This window comes from Zeugodacus cucurbitae, chromosome 3 (assembly GCF_028554725.1).
Source record: "Zeugodacus cucurbitae isolate PBARC_wt_2022May chromosome 3, idZeuCucr1.2, whole genome shotgun sequence".
NCBI lineage: Eukaryota > Metazoa > Arthropoda > Insecta > Diptera > Tephritidae > Zeugodacus > Zeugodacus cucurbitae.
Window position 1 is genome coordinate 55,962,709 of NC_071668.1, and position 14,649 is coordinate 55,977,357.

The following is a 14,649-nucleotide window of genomic DNA, read 5'->3' on the forward strand; positions in this document are numbered from 1 at the left end:
AATAAAAGAATGGCTAACAGAAACTAAACTACAACTAGCAGGACAAAAAACAGAAGCTGTGCTAATTACAAGTAGGAAAAAGCTAGAGACTGCTACGCTAAATATTGACGGGTACAATATAACCACACAGCAGTCCCTGAAATATCTGGGGGTGATGTTAGATGTGAGACTAAACTATAAGACCCATATTGACAAGGCTTGTGAAAAAGCAGCAAGGGTTACGGCTGCACTATCCAGACTAATGGCCAACATTGGTGGACCGAGCCAGAGTAGACGAGCACTCTTAGCCAAAGTGAGTCAGTCGGTACTAATGTATGCGGCACCTATATGGGGACCTGCACTGCAGCATAAATCATACGCTGAAAAGGCAAAATCTATAATGAGGTTAAGTGCAATTAGAGTTTCCTGTGCGTTTCGGACTGTATCACACGAGGCTGTCGGAGTTATAGCTGGTATCATGCCACCAGACATTGCAGCGATGGAACAAAAAAGAATTTTTGACAAAATGAAAAGTACGGAGAGACGCCTGACAACAGAAGAGAGAAATGACGAAAGGCAAAAGAGCCTAAATGAATGGCAGAAACGCTGGGACGAGACGACAAAAGGTAGATGGACATATAGGCTTATCAAAAACATTCAAAAGTGGGTAGAAAGACAGCATGGTGAAACAGACTACTACTTGACGCAGTTCCTGACTGGACACGGCTGTTTTAGAGAATACCTACAAAAGTATGGACATGACGATGCATCTGAATGCTCCCTCTGTGACAATGGATGCGAAAACGCATTACATGTATTCTTTGAGTGTCCTCGTTTCTCCTAAAGCTTACCCTTGTGATGAAATACCTAGCGGTGGTACCGCAAGGGAGAATAAAGAGCTATAGAAGACGGAGTTTAGGGTTTAGTACGTAGGCGTCCCTCTTCGCAAGTCCTGCAAAACTTAGAGTTGCTGGGCGTGATCCCAAAATTGGTGTATCTTAAGCGAATGGGATGAATCGTGCATGCCGTATACTATTTAATACGGTATCTTTTGAAGATTCCCCCTCCGACAACAAAAAAAAAAAAAAAAAAAAAAACACACACATTCCAAAAAAAAAAACAAGTACGGAAAGACTAAGTTTGGGTGCAACTGAACATTTTATACTCTCGCGATTTAATGATGTAATTTTATAAAGATAACAAAATTCGACCCATATATTAGGCATAAAGTTCAATAGAATAACGAAAATCATCATAAATAGTATATGGGAACTGAGGTAATTCCTGAACCGATTTCACTCGTTTTCACCACCAAGATACAATATATCGAAGACTATACGCTCACTTAATTTTATATTTATCACTTTTATATAATTAGCTATATGGGATCTGGGGGAAGTTTTGATCCGATTTTATCAATTTTTGGTACAGAGGCAAACTGTAATAAGAAAAAAAATCAGAGGGAATGAATTACATTAAAATATCTGAGAGATTTATGTACCTATATTTTCGGTGAAAAATTACCCTTAGGCACAGAGTTCTTCATATTCGATATCAGGGGCTTTGAAAAGACATGGTCCGATTTTGATAATTTTTCCACTAGTGATGTCACAGCTCAAATACAGTATTTGCGTAAAGTTTTAATCCGCTATCTTCATTATAAAGTGAATGAATCAGAGGAATTCAAAATTGAGTTATATGGGAAGTAGGCGTGGTTGTGAACCGAATTCGCCCATATTCCACCCGTGTCGTCAAGGTACCTAGAAAGTGTTATTTACCGAATTTCATTGAAATCGGTCGAGTAGTTCTTGAGATATGGTTTTTGACCCATAAGTGGGCGGCGCCACGCCTATTTTCCATTTTGTAAAAAACATAACCTTTGTATGGGAGGTGGGCGTGGTTATTATCCGATTTCTTTCAGTTTTGAACTCTATAAGGAAATGGCTAAAAGAAACGACTGTAAAAAGTTTGGTTTATACAGTTTTTTTGGTTTGCTCGATATATGCAAAAAACCTGTGTGGGATCGGGGTCACGCCCACTTTTCAAAAAAAATTACATCCAAATGTGCCCCTTCCTAATTCGATCTTATGTTCCAAATTTAGGTGTATTGGTTTTTGGTTTTCACCATTTTGTGGGCGTGGCAGAAGACCGATTTTGCCCATCTTCGAAAGCAACCTACTCAGGGTGCCAAGGAATATGTGCTCCAAGTTTCATTAAGATATCTTAATTTTTACTCAAGTTATCGCTTGCACGGACAGACGGACGGATAGACATCCGGATTTCAACTCCACTCGTCTTTCTGATCATTTATATATATGTAACCCCATATAAAACTCTTTTATTTCTTGGTGACACAAACAACCGTTATGTGAACAAAACTATAATACTCTCTTAGCAAATCTTTTTGCGAGAGTATAAAAATATTGAACAAAATCTATGATAACCTTACAATTTAGCTGAACTCTTGTGCTATTCTTGAACAAATTTAAATGTATCCACATTTACTCTACGTGTATACACCAAACTAACTTTGTATTAAATTTAAGAAATCTAATCTCTAAATCTCATCTCTTACAAACAAACTAAGTTCCTGCTTTGCATAAAAGTACATAAGTCTATTCATACTTGTAAGTATGTGCATAAATAAAAACTTGATATGAAACTTACACTTTTGTACACTTTAAGGAGCATCATCATGTCACCGACCTGTGTAGTTTAAATGGAAGGAGGAATTGTTATGAAATGGTTTGCATAATTCTAACATTACGTGGAAACACAAGACACAAAATATAGTTGACCAAGATTAAGAGGGTTGACACTGACACTTTCGTTCTGCTCGCGGTCACTAAACCATCTGCGATTAAAAACTCATTTTTGGTACAGCAATTACAAAAAATATATATACATACATACATATTTTTAAACATGGGTACACGACATTGTCTAACCAACAGCTTTCTGTCTGTTTTTTTTTGTACACAAGGGGAAATATCTACTTTATTGTTATATGCAGTACACCTTGGCAAATTTTCATGCAAAAATTTTAGTCAGTGCAACGTTTGAAAACGAAACAAGTAACATAACTTAACAAGGGCTAAATTCGGGTGTAACCGAACTTTTTTATACTCTCGCAGTTGATTGTAATTAATTCATTTTCTTAACATAACACACAATTTGTCGCGTAAATTTGGCATAAAGTCCACTAGAATATCTATAATATATAGTATATGGAAGCTGGAATAATTCCTTGACCAAATTTGCTAAGATATCTCACATATTAACCGATATATATGGTATAAAGTCCACTGGAAGTTGAAAATTAGTATATACAACTCATAGCGACTAGTGAAAGTATTACCCAAAATCATTTTGAATAGTATTCAGAGAATGATCCTAACTTTTTTTAAACAGACGGTGGCGTCAAGGAAATCATCGCTTTATTGGAGCGAATTTCTGGTTGCCGATTGGTCTCTAATTAGTCACCTGTGAGATGGGTTTGCGAATACTCATGATAATGTCTGATTTATGAAAGCAATTGTTATGTTTTAAAGTCATGTAGCATCTTCTGTGCGCTGTAACACACAACATTTAATGCAATGACTTATGGCGCCCTAAAGTATGCTTGTTTAATTATGGAAATCCGCATATTGCTGCAAATAACAGTACACCATAACAAAATATAAACTAGTGTGTGTTGTATGTATGGAATTGTGCGCCATTGGTCTCTTTCTCACAATTTGGCGCCAATTGGAAATACCAGGCGAAACCTAGTTGTTCTCCACGTGATCTTTCTAACTAATAGAGGTCTTCCTCTGCATCCAACAGCGAGTACTGCATCGAACACTTTCAAAGCTGGAGTGCTTTCGTTCATTCCTACAACTTGACTGACCTATGTCAATGTCGTCGTATAACTCGTACGGATCATCGTTTCAGCGTCTGCGGTATTCGCCGTTGCCAATGTTCAAAGCATTATAAATTTTCCACAAAGAATTTCTCCCGAGCAGAGTGCCGTCTCATTGCGAATTGTAGAGTGTGGTTTTGATTCGTCGAGAGAAAACTTAACTCTTTAATTACCTACGCAGTCTAAATTAGCACCTGTTGGCAGAAGTGATTCTGCTTTGGCTTTCGAGACTGATATTGTTATTCTTGTTATTGATGCTGGCTCCAAGGTAGAGAAACTTATCTACAACTTCCAAGTTATGACTGCCAACAGTAACGTGAGAGCCAAGACGCGAATGCGCTGACTGTTTGTTTGATGACTGGAGATATTTCGTCTTTTCCTCGGTCACTACAAGACCCATTCGCTTCGCTTCTTTGTCAAGCATGGAAAAATAAGAACTCTTAGGACTAATGATATCGATATCATCCACATACGCCAGCAATTGTACATTTTTGTAAATAATTGTAGCCTGTCTATATATTTCTGCAGTTCTGATTATTTTATCCAACATCAGGTTAAAGAGATCTCACTATAAAAAGTCACCTTGTCTTAAACCACGTTTGATACCTAATGGTTTGAAGAGGTCCTTCCCAATTCTAACCATGCTTCTGGTATTATCGAATGTCAGTTTGAATAGCCGTATAAGCTTTGCAGGGATACCAAATTCTGACATAGCGGCATAGAGGCTGCTTCTTTTCGTATGTATCATTTTCGGGTATTTTCCAAGACTTGGCGCATGGTGAATATCTGGTCCAGGGTGGATTTGCCAGATCTAAAGCCACACTAATTAGTTCCAATCAGTTCGTTAATAGATACTTATATGCGATATTGAGGAGGCTTATCCCCCCTAAAACCCTCATATTTGGTAGGTGGAAGCATGGAAAGTTGTATTACGACCATTTTGTAATATGGGAAGTAGGCGTGATTGTAATCAGATTTAGACCTTTTCCACACTATAACAGCAGAGTGTCAATGGACTGTGCCATAATAAATTCAAATTGGACGAGTAGTTGCTGAGGTATGTGGTATCACCTAAAATAGGGCGGTGCCACCTCTATTGTCCACTTAAAAAAAAAACTGTAGTTTCAATAATAAGAGTTATAATTTAAAATGATGCCATTAACGACATTGAAGTGATATAGCGGACATTCGACAAGTAATTTCCATTCAATTTTATTATTATATTATTATTCAATTTCAATAATTTGTGCGCAAATAGTTTGCCTTCGTAGCTATACTGCGACGAACTGAGTGTTGCATTTCTCATTTCCTGCAAGGCACTTCGTTATGTGAACTGGTAGCTACCGTCATGCCAACACCTCTGGAGAAAACTTGTCGCTAAAAGGCAGCTGTCTGCATGCATAGGTGAGAATACACCAAGGCTTAGTTACTGTAGCTGATATTTTTTGGCTTCATTTATAGCTTAGAGTTTGTATGTTGCATATTTTGAACATTTCTTAACATTCAAGTTGTTGTTGTAAGAATACTAAAATATTTAAGTATATGTTGACTGCTATACATATGTATGTATGTTGTCATTGTAAGCAATTAAAAAAAAATTAATACTCCTGAGATAAAAAAAATATTTCTTACTTAACCTAGTATATTTTAGTTCACAAGATGATAAAAATTAAACAATTCTACAAAAAACGTAAATAAAAAATTAAAAAAAAAAAAAATAAAAAATTAAAAAAAAATTAAAAAAAAATAAAAAATTTAAAAAAAAATAAAAAATTTAAAAAAAATAAAAAAAAATAAAAAATTAAAAAAAATAAAAATAAAAAATTAAAAAAAAATACAAAATAAATAAAAATAATAAATAAAAAATAAATAGTACAAAAAAAATACAAAAAAAAAATTAAAAATACAAAAAAATAATGAACACCAAACATTTAAATTACCCTGAAATAACGCATTCTGTGCGATACATACATTTTTATATAAAAATTTTAGCTTCCGCAAACAACAATAGTGAAATTGAAATTATTTGACGTTTGATAAACTTTTGAACTTCAGTATTTGACCCCAATACCGCTTTAAATTGTACACCTAAAAATATCAATTATTTATGAATATTTAAATATATAATTTATAATGTTTGTTAATTTATTAAGGTTTCACATAAATTAAAGCTTTAATATTATACAAATTAGAAGAGGCGACAAAGCGCACTTATCATATTCAAATTTCATATACATATGTAATACAATATATACGTACATGTGTAAGCAATTGTGTAAAAAATGTATGGAATTATTACATTGTTATATTCAGCCCAATTCCCGTTGTCATTGTCGTTTTAAAATTTCTTTCTTAAAATCCAATATTATTAATGCCAACCACCTCCGACGCGAGCTGGCGGTGCGAATGGATTTAGTTTTTTTTTTTTAAATATCCCTCCCAAGAAATCGAAATTTAAAGGATTTATCTCTTTTCTAAACTCCTTGGCATATGCAGGATATTTTTTCATTTCCGAAATTAAAATTTCAAACTGTTTCCGATTTCGAATTTTCATCTTCACTTCAAATATTTCTTCAAACTATCGCGTCGTTTCTATGTCGCTCTCAATTATAGCAACAACAAAGAACGACTGTTTCTATGTCGTTTCTATACTCGTTTCAAATTGGGAATCTCAATTTATTTTCGATAAGTGTCGATAACGCCAACAGGAATACCAAATAGGCGTTCTTACGTCGTTTTAAAATGATAACGACAACGGGAATAGGGGCGAATATAAATATTTTTATAGTTATAGTTGATAGAATTATATTTTCTGCTTATGTAGCTTCAATGCATAGGTGAAGCCAACCGCGTCGATGTTTGTGCCGTTTGACGTGAACTAGTCTTCATACGTAAGTCACTCACTTGCTTAATGAGTTGATCTTGCAGTGCGAGCAATTCACGTGTACGATGGTATATACGATTTTGTGGTCGTATGCTGGGATTCCAACGGCAATAAAGACCTTTCCATAATTTTACATATCGCATACTCGCAATTGGACGCAGTACGGTTTGAGCGCCATGCGAAAAGGCTAGCGGATTTAAATACTGATTTAGCGAGCCGTTAATGTATGTCCAAAGCGAAACAGTCTTGTGTTTAAGATCTGCAATAAAATAATGTTAAAGGTTTAGCACAAAAATTTATATTGAAGAAATAACTCTTTTATACCAACCTTCTGCAACACGCTCGGCTTCCGTGTTGTATAAGAAAGTGCCAAAGCGGCATGAATACAAATGATCTATGATCGTTATTAGAAAGTGTTCATTGAATTCGAAGGCGTTCGGAAATTGTTGACTGACTTGCCAAACGCAATCGATGAATTGCAAGAAAACTGGTGAACGATCCGCATCTGAATGGCGGTTATCACCGTGTCCTATACGTTGTTGAAATTTGTGGCCAAACGAAAGCCACTCTTTCTCAATCAGTACCTCAAAGCCACGCAAGGTGCGGTAATATGGATCCAACAATAGCATAGATAATGCAGTTAACTGTGCGGTTCTATCCCAGCCATCCGAACAGTGTACGACTACCGATGTACTCATTGTCTCAACTTTATCTACAATTCTCACAGCACCTGCCAATATGCATTTAATATGCTTCAACCACAATGTGCCATCAATGGCTGAAAGCCATTTAGAATCATCTATTGTTGGATAGCAAGCCTCCTTTACTTTACGTAAACTTTCACGCATCACATGTATGTTGTGTATATCGAGAAAATGGATTTCCACATTCTTATACGCTTCCTCCGACTCATAGCCACCTCCCTTGGCTTTATTAGCTATAGCATTGGCACTAGGGCGTGCATCTATGATAGCCAATTTATCTGATTGCACGTTCGCTTCCATAATATAACTAAGATAGAGTTCATCATCTGCACTACGTTTGCCACCCACACCGACCAAAGGCTGTGAACATCTCGTTATAGTAGCTTGCGAACGTGGGTGTATCCAAGATAGTACCGGTAAACGGCAACGCGAACGAAATTGTGCTACGCGCCGCAAAAATTCATCAGACGCAGCCTTAGGTACAGCCCAAACTACTGGATAACTATCGCAAACACTGTAGGCTTCATTCAATTTAGTTATACGCCACATATCATTTGGTACACCCAAACGGCGTAATTCTGCTAGCGGTTCGTATACTGCCCAACCATTTTCCGCTGGTGGTGGCGATGGTCCAGAAGCTGAAGCATGTGCAAATGCAAATAGCCTACCACTGAACGAAAGTGGAAAAGCATAGGATTGTAACTTTTCAAAAACAGTTCGTCGAGAGTGATTTTGTTGTTTATGTGCGAAACGTAAATTACGCATATCCTTGCAGAATATTTCAATTCCATAAGAATTCTCACCGCGCGATGTTGCACCACCAATTTTCTCCACTCTTGCTATTACACCCAATGGTACGTCGACAACAACAGGTGGATCATGATCCCGTAATGGTAATGAACGAAAATATAGGCGATAATTGGTTATGGTTAAAGCACCAAAAGCTGGTCCCCTAAATGGGCAAACATATGTAACATCATTTTTTTGATCCTGATCTTCCTCGCCATCAAGATAAACAAAGGGCGTGTCGCGTGTTGCACCTACGTCGACACCCTGCTTCGAACCAATTGAACTGGACTTTGAATCAGCTGTATCAAGAGAATTAGTGCTGGCGTTTTTAGTGCCAATCTTATCAGCTAAGCTATTTGTAGCATCTAATGTTTCTGCCTTATCCATTGCAATAATATGTCCCCGGAAAATATTATTTAGAAAATATATATCAAAGCGATGCACTTTCCAACAATAAACAATTACAGAAATCTGTCAGTTTAATGAAGAGTTGCCATGAGTTTACATTGTAATTGTTCTACTGTTTGTTATTTTAATTTTCTTAACTAATAAAAAATGTTTTTACCTAATACTCATAAAAATTGTTTTTAAAGCTATAAAGTTAATAATATTTAATAATATAAATGTATAACTTTTTTTTATAAAATTGGTAAACTTTGACAGGATTATGTGGAAGTATTCTTTGATTTACCAAAAGGTGATTGATTAGTGATGGTTTATACACTTAATAGTTCATGTTCAACTCGAATGCTTTGTTGTTTAGTATAATTTACTCCATTGCAATGTTTAAAATTTTTGTCAGTTATTTTATTTATTTGGTAAACAAATTGTCAATCAAAAGTATACCCTAGTAGAGAATATTTTAGTGATGTGGAAAAATATTAAGAATAAAAACGGAAGATATCGATATAAATGTGGTGGTCTAATAAGATCAGCTGTACTATTTGTAAATACAAGCAAACCTGAATTCTAATTTGTTCAAGAAAACCTGCAAATCTTTATTAATACAGCAAAGAGAAATGTCTTAGGTGTGTTAAATATTGTAATATCGAATGTAAATTTTTAACATGCTATACTTTTTAGTGTTTACATCGTGAATCATGGATATGTTTTTGTGTACACGGTAAAAAGTGTCGAATTGTTTGATGACTCTCCACCCACTGCAATCTCAGTTTTTCCCACGGTAGCTACTAAAGCATACTAGCTGCAAACGGACATCAAATGTCGCAAGAATTCGGCGGCGTGCCAATTGCCTTGCCCAGGTCACGCAGCATATATGCCGTATGCGTTGCTGTACTTTTGGCATTCTTATTATTTTACTACTACTATGGTAGCCTTTTAACATTACTTTTACTTTTCACAATTACATCTTGTAAGTATGCAACACAACTTCATGAATTCCTTATATAATTAGTTTTTATTTACACAGTTGGCTTCTACTACTTACAAGACATGCTATTATATCATCCCGATCTGCCCGCAAATTCACGCATTTATGTGCCTATCCCAAAAATGCATAACCTGCCACATGAGTCGATCAATATACACACACCAGATAAGGTAACTTTGCACGCATTTTGGGTGTCACAGCCAAAGGAGCGTTCCAAGGCAGTACCCACATTCGTTTATTTCCATGGAAATGCTGGAAATATGGGTCATCGCATGCAAAATGTATGGGGCATATTTAATCATCTCCACTGTAACATATTAATGATAGATTACCGTGGTTATGGCTTTTCAACTGGTGTACCCTCTGAAAAGGGCTTATTAACCGATGCTCGTGCTGTAATCGACTACTTATATACACGCAACGATTTAGATCATACAAAAATAGTATTATTCGGCCGTTCATTAGGTGGTGCTGTGGTCATTGATGTAGCAGCCGATACTGTGTATAGTCAGAAAATTATGTGCGCAATTGTAGAAAACACATTTACCAGTATACCGGAAATGGCTGTTGAGTTGGTACATCCTTCCGCAAATCTTATACCTAGATGTTGCTTTAAAAATAAAGTAAGAAACACAATTAATAATACTCGTGTGGTAAAATCTTTAAATGCTACTTTTGCTTTGCAGTATTTATCTTCGTGGAAGATTAGTAAATGTTCCGTACCGGTTTTATTCATATCGGGTTTAGCAGATAACCTTGTACCTCCACGTATGATGCGTACTTTATACATGAAGTGTGGTAGTGAAAGAAAGCGCATACTCGAATTCATAGGAGGCGCTCACAATGATACCTGGATAATGGATGGGTATAAATAAATTTCAAAGTGTGGTGTATACTAAGCTAAATCAATAATGAAATTGTGCTCTTTCATAAAAGAGTTTTTGCAAGTGTTGCCATTAATTTAAAATTAATTAGAGATTTCTCTATAAAATAAAATAAAGGTCGACGCATTTCATCTTTTAGTATACACCATATTTTCTCACCTCAATTTGCCCACAATTTACAATAAAATTTCTTTAAATTTCAGTTACTATCAGGGCATCCAACAATTCCTTGGTGAGTGCCAAAGCATTTCAACAGCGCCATTGGAGAAGCCACCTGAAAAAAGTAATGTGTGGCATGAAATACAGGATGTTTAGTTCGCCGTTCTATATAATGCCGTTCAGGGTTTTTAGTGTTTACTTCATTATATACTGTGTATGACCAACGACACACATTTAAATGTACTATAACTTACTATATGCCTATACTATAATTCCATATTTTTCATGTGAGTGACTTAACATACCTTTGATTTACTTAAAAAACAAAAATTGTTGATAAACGCTTAGGTGGTTCACTCATAATGACGCATAGCTTTAAAATTAAAACTAAATATTGTATTAGAGTAACTCGTTCAATTATAAAACATAAATATATATATATATGCATATAATTTTATTTAAAAATACGTATTTTAAGCAAATTAAATAAATTATATTGATTTGCAGTAACATACAGCGAAAATAAATTAAATGCAGCAAACTTAAAAGTAAATTTTTTTTTAATAAGCCAGTGAATAGTTATTATAGTTACGAGATAACTAATTATGTACATAATAAACTAATTAGACTAACCAAATATGCATGTTAACGCATATTAAACTGAGTCTACGCGTAATCACTATCATTTGGGTCATCAGGTTCATAGTCGGAATCGGCATCAACACAATCCTTGCGCCTGTTTCTGACAGCGTTGCACTGATCCGGCATATTTTCTTTTTCCGTGGCATCTTTCACTTTTACTTCTCCTTGCGATCGATGATGGAAGACAAAAGAGACGCATTTACTTGACAACCACGCCTGTGATAAGACGCTGTCTGGCAGTCCTTTGTTGTTGGAGCAGTGATACCATTGTGATAAGTGTACTGTGCAGTCACTATCTTCAGGCGGCGGTTGCATTTGTATATTGTTAACACAACGTTTACACTTTAATCTATTGTTTAACAAATTAAAAAATGTTACATGAAATTCAACATTATTTAAAAAGAAATTATTTTACTTACTTAATATGTGTATCGGACAGGATATCAGCTTCGTATTGAAACAGATCCTTAAGATCGTCGCGTGTGAAATGTTTCTCATTGCTTTCATTATTATCAATTATGGTGCTTGATAATGATTTTTTATGCGTCTGACGTTGTAGAATTTTCTCTTCAATCGAACCAGTCTATGCAAAAAAGATAAAATAAAGCGTATATAAAGTTATACATATATAATATGAATTCAGCTTACGGCTACAAGACGATAAATATAGCAAGGTTTCTTTTGACCATCACGCCAAACACGTGCCATTGCCTGTTCATCGTTTGCAGGATTCCAATCGGGATCGAACATGAAGAGACGATTGGCGCCAATTAAATTCAAGCCACAACCACCAGCTTTCGAACTCAGCATGAAGAGAAAGCAATCGGATTCAGGGTCATTAAATTTGTCCACCACTTTGCTGCGCTTCTTTATTGTCATTGAGCCATCGAGCCGCACATAGCTGTATTTTCTTTGGAGGTCATCAAATTATGCAAATTAATATAAAAAAAAATAATTATATTAATGTAGTTTTACCTCTTTCGCGCTAGTTTCTCGAATAACTCCAACGTTTGCGTATAATTCGATATAAGCACCACTTTGTCATCACTATTAGCACGTATTGAAGCCAACATAAAATCCAGAAGCATAAATTTGCCGCTCATTTCGGGATTGAATTCTCTAAAAGGAAGAAAATTTATGTATAAATATATGCAAATTTTGAAAATGCTGTATTGTTTAAAGCTTTAAACAATTTCAAAATAAAATTGCAAAAACAAATATCCACCATATATGTATATACACATAAAAACAATTACTTGGGGTTGTAATTTGCGGGGAACAAATCGTGTGAGTTTTCAAAACCGTTTTCACGTGCCAAAACCTTTTCATAAATCAGATCCGGGTGACTGCATAGTTTTTTCAAAGTTGTAATATCAGCGAGCGCAGTCAACGTAGCCTTTTCATTGCAATCTACATACGTAAAATGGTATAAAACACAAAAGATTATATTTAAAAAAATAGTTTCTGACTTATCTCGTAATACTTTCAACTTACCGGCTAAGCTTCTTCTGATTTTGTCAGACTTAATAAAATTTCTATACAAATTCATTTGCATCTCAGTGAGTTTAGCACAGATTACCATTTCGAACTTAACTGGCAAATATTTTGTAAGTATCTGATTGGTACGTCGTATGATGCATGTATTCACCAGCTTAATTAGCTCTTGTGTTTTTTCTACAGCCTTTTCACGCTCTTTATCTGTAGAATCAGCATTTTGCCCACGTAATATAGGGTTTTCGAAATTTCTCTTGAAATCTGTGGCAGAGCCCAACATTTCTGGATTTACAAAATTTACTAAACTGAAATATTCAGTGAGATCGTTTTGTATTGGTGTGCCTGAGAGTAGAACTCGACGTTTTGTCTTTAAACCCATTAGCGCTTGATAAGTCAAATTATCACTATTCTTCAAGCGATGACCTTCATCACAGATAACAATGCCCATTTCATTTCTACATAGTATATTTGCGTAGATACGAAACGTTTCATAACTTATTAAGAGAACTGGTGTACCACAGCGTTGACCACTGTCCACTATAAATTGTTCCAAAGCACGTATGGTATCCTCTTTAGAACCGCCTTCAATAGCAAGGCAATGCAAACGTCCGAGTAACCATTTATTAAACTCTTTTTCCCAATTTTTCACCAAGGAGGATGGAGAAACAACGATTGCCTTTGAAATGGTAGGTTTACAAAAGGGACCCTGCCGCAGTAACGTCCACACCAACGTAACACATTGTAATGTTTTCCCCAAACCCATTTCATCTGCCATTATACAACCATTGAATTCGCCACGACGTCCTTCAACGCATTCATACATAAACCGGACACCTTCACGTTGATGTGGCCTCAGAATATTGGTTAGTAGTGGATCGACAACAACATGTACTTGTATTTTATTTGCATCCATTGTAACACGTTCATGCTCTGTATAATTTGGTGGTGTATACAGGACTAAAGCATTACACGCTTGTGGATCATGTAGTGCTTTGCGCACATTACTACGTCGCATCCCGAGGCACCGGTTACCTCCATTATAATCTGGTACATAGTCGGCAATGGGAACTTTGAATGGTCGTGACAGCACCTTAGCAATAGCCAACTCATATTCGCTTAATGGTACTACACGTAAACTGTGTTTTTGTTTTACAAGTTGCTCTTGACAAGTACGTAATCGTTTGTTTTGCAGTGGTGATATGAAATCGTTACTTGGACGCAATTTTGAAGACCGGTTTTGGCTAGGAGCCAAACTACGTCGCTTTGCATGAAAATATTGAAAATCATTAATCGTTTTTTCACTAATGAAATATTAATAATATTTACCATTTTGGTATAATTTGAATAAATTTGTTTTTATTTTGGCGGCTAACAATAACGTTGCCATCATTTTCATTCAGTTATGTATTGACATTCACTTCACTGGGAAAGTAACAACTCTGTTTCTGTGAAAGTCTTTATTTTTTGTGCAAGTTTCAATACAACGTCAGTTTTTACAATTACCATTGTTGTTATAGTATTTAAATAAATAATTCATATCATTAAAACTAAATTAGAAAAATAGCGAAAGGACTTAAAATCTAGTCAAGAATCATAGATCCCAAAGTTTGCAAGGCCTCTGGAACATCATAGATATCGTAAAATATTTAGAAATATATGATTTTCTTATGATATGTGAAAAATGTTCAATTAACATTCAAAGGAAAATAATTATTGAATATGTATATTATACATTAAGATATTCATTAAATTTTATATTTGCAACTCTGGTTTTCGCTATATCAAGTGTTTTTCCATTGAACAATAATTCTTCGAAGTACAAC

At 35.3% G+C, this 14,649-nt stretch overlaps 3 protein-coding genes across 3 annotated transcripts; 1 reads left to right on the top strand and 2 right to left on the bottom strand.

The window, feature by feature from the left end:
• Nucleotides 1-6,007: 6,007 nt before the first annotated feature.
• LOC105216507 (myotubularin-related protein 2) lies at nucleotides 6,008-8,740 on the bottom strand. The gene is made up of 2 exons (XM_011191032.3): nucleotides 7,093-8,740; nucleotides 6,008-7,023 (listed from the first exon to the last, which is right to left on the bottom strand). The coding sequence occupies exons 1-2, from the start codon at nucleotides 8,642-8,644 to the stop codon at nucleotides 6,707-6,709; spliced, it is 1,869 nt and encodes a 622-aa protein (XP_011189334.2). The 5' UTR covers nucleotides 8,645-8,740; the 3' UTR covers nucleotides 6,008-6,706.
• Nucleotides 8,741-9,126: 386 nt separating this feature from the next.
• On the top strand, nucleotides 9,127-11,366 carry LOC105216508 (protein ABHD13). The gene is made up of 5 exons (XM_011191033.3): nucleotides 9,127-9,285; nucleotides 9,341-9,629; nucleotides 9,687-10,270; nucleotides 10,334-10,512; nucleotides 10,735-11,366. Exons 2-5 carry the CDS (start codon nucleotides 9,479-9,481, stop codon nucleotides 10,844-10,846), a joined length of 1,026 nt encoding a protein of 341 aa, XP_011189335.1. The 5' UTR covers nucleotides 9,127-9,285; nucleotides 9,341-9,478; the 3' UTR covers nucleotides 10,847-11,366.
• LOC105216509 (DNA repair and recombination protein RAD54-like) lies at nucleotides 10,769-14,342 on the bottom strand. The gene is made up of 7 exons (XM_011191034.3): nucleotides 14,153-14,342; nucleotides 12,827-14,087; nucleotides 12,589-12,742; nucleotides 12,308-12,451; nucleotides 11,981-12,242; nucleotides 11,752-11,915; nucleotides 10,769-11,681 (listed from the first exon to the last, which is right to left on the bottom strand). Exons 1-7 carry the CDS (start codon nucleotides 14,153-14,155, stop codon nucleotides 11,357-11,359), a joined length of 2,313 nt encoding a protein of 770 aa, XP_011189336.2. The 5' UTR covers nucleotides 14,156-14,342; the 3' UTR covers nucleotides 10,769-11,356.
• Nucleotides 14,343-14,649: the final 307 nt, after the last annotated feature.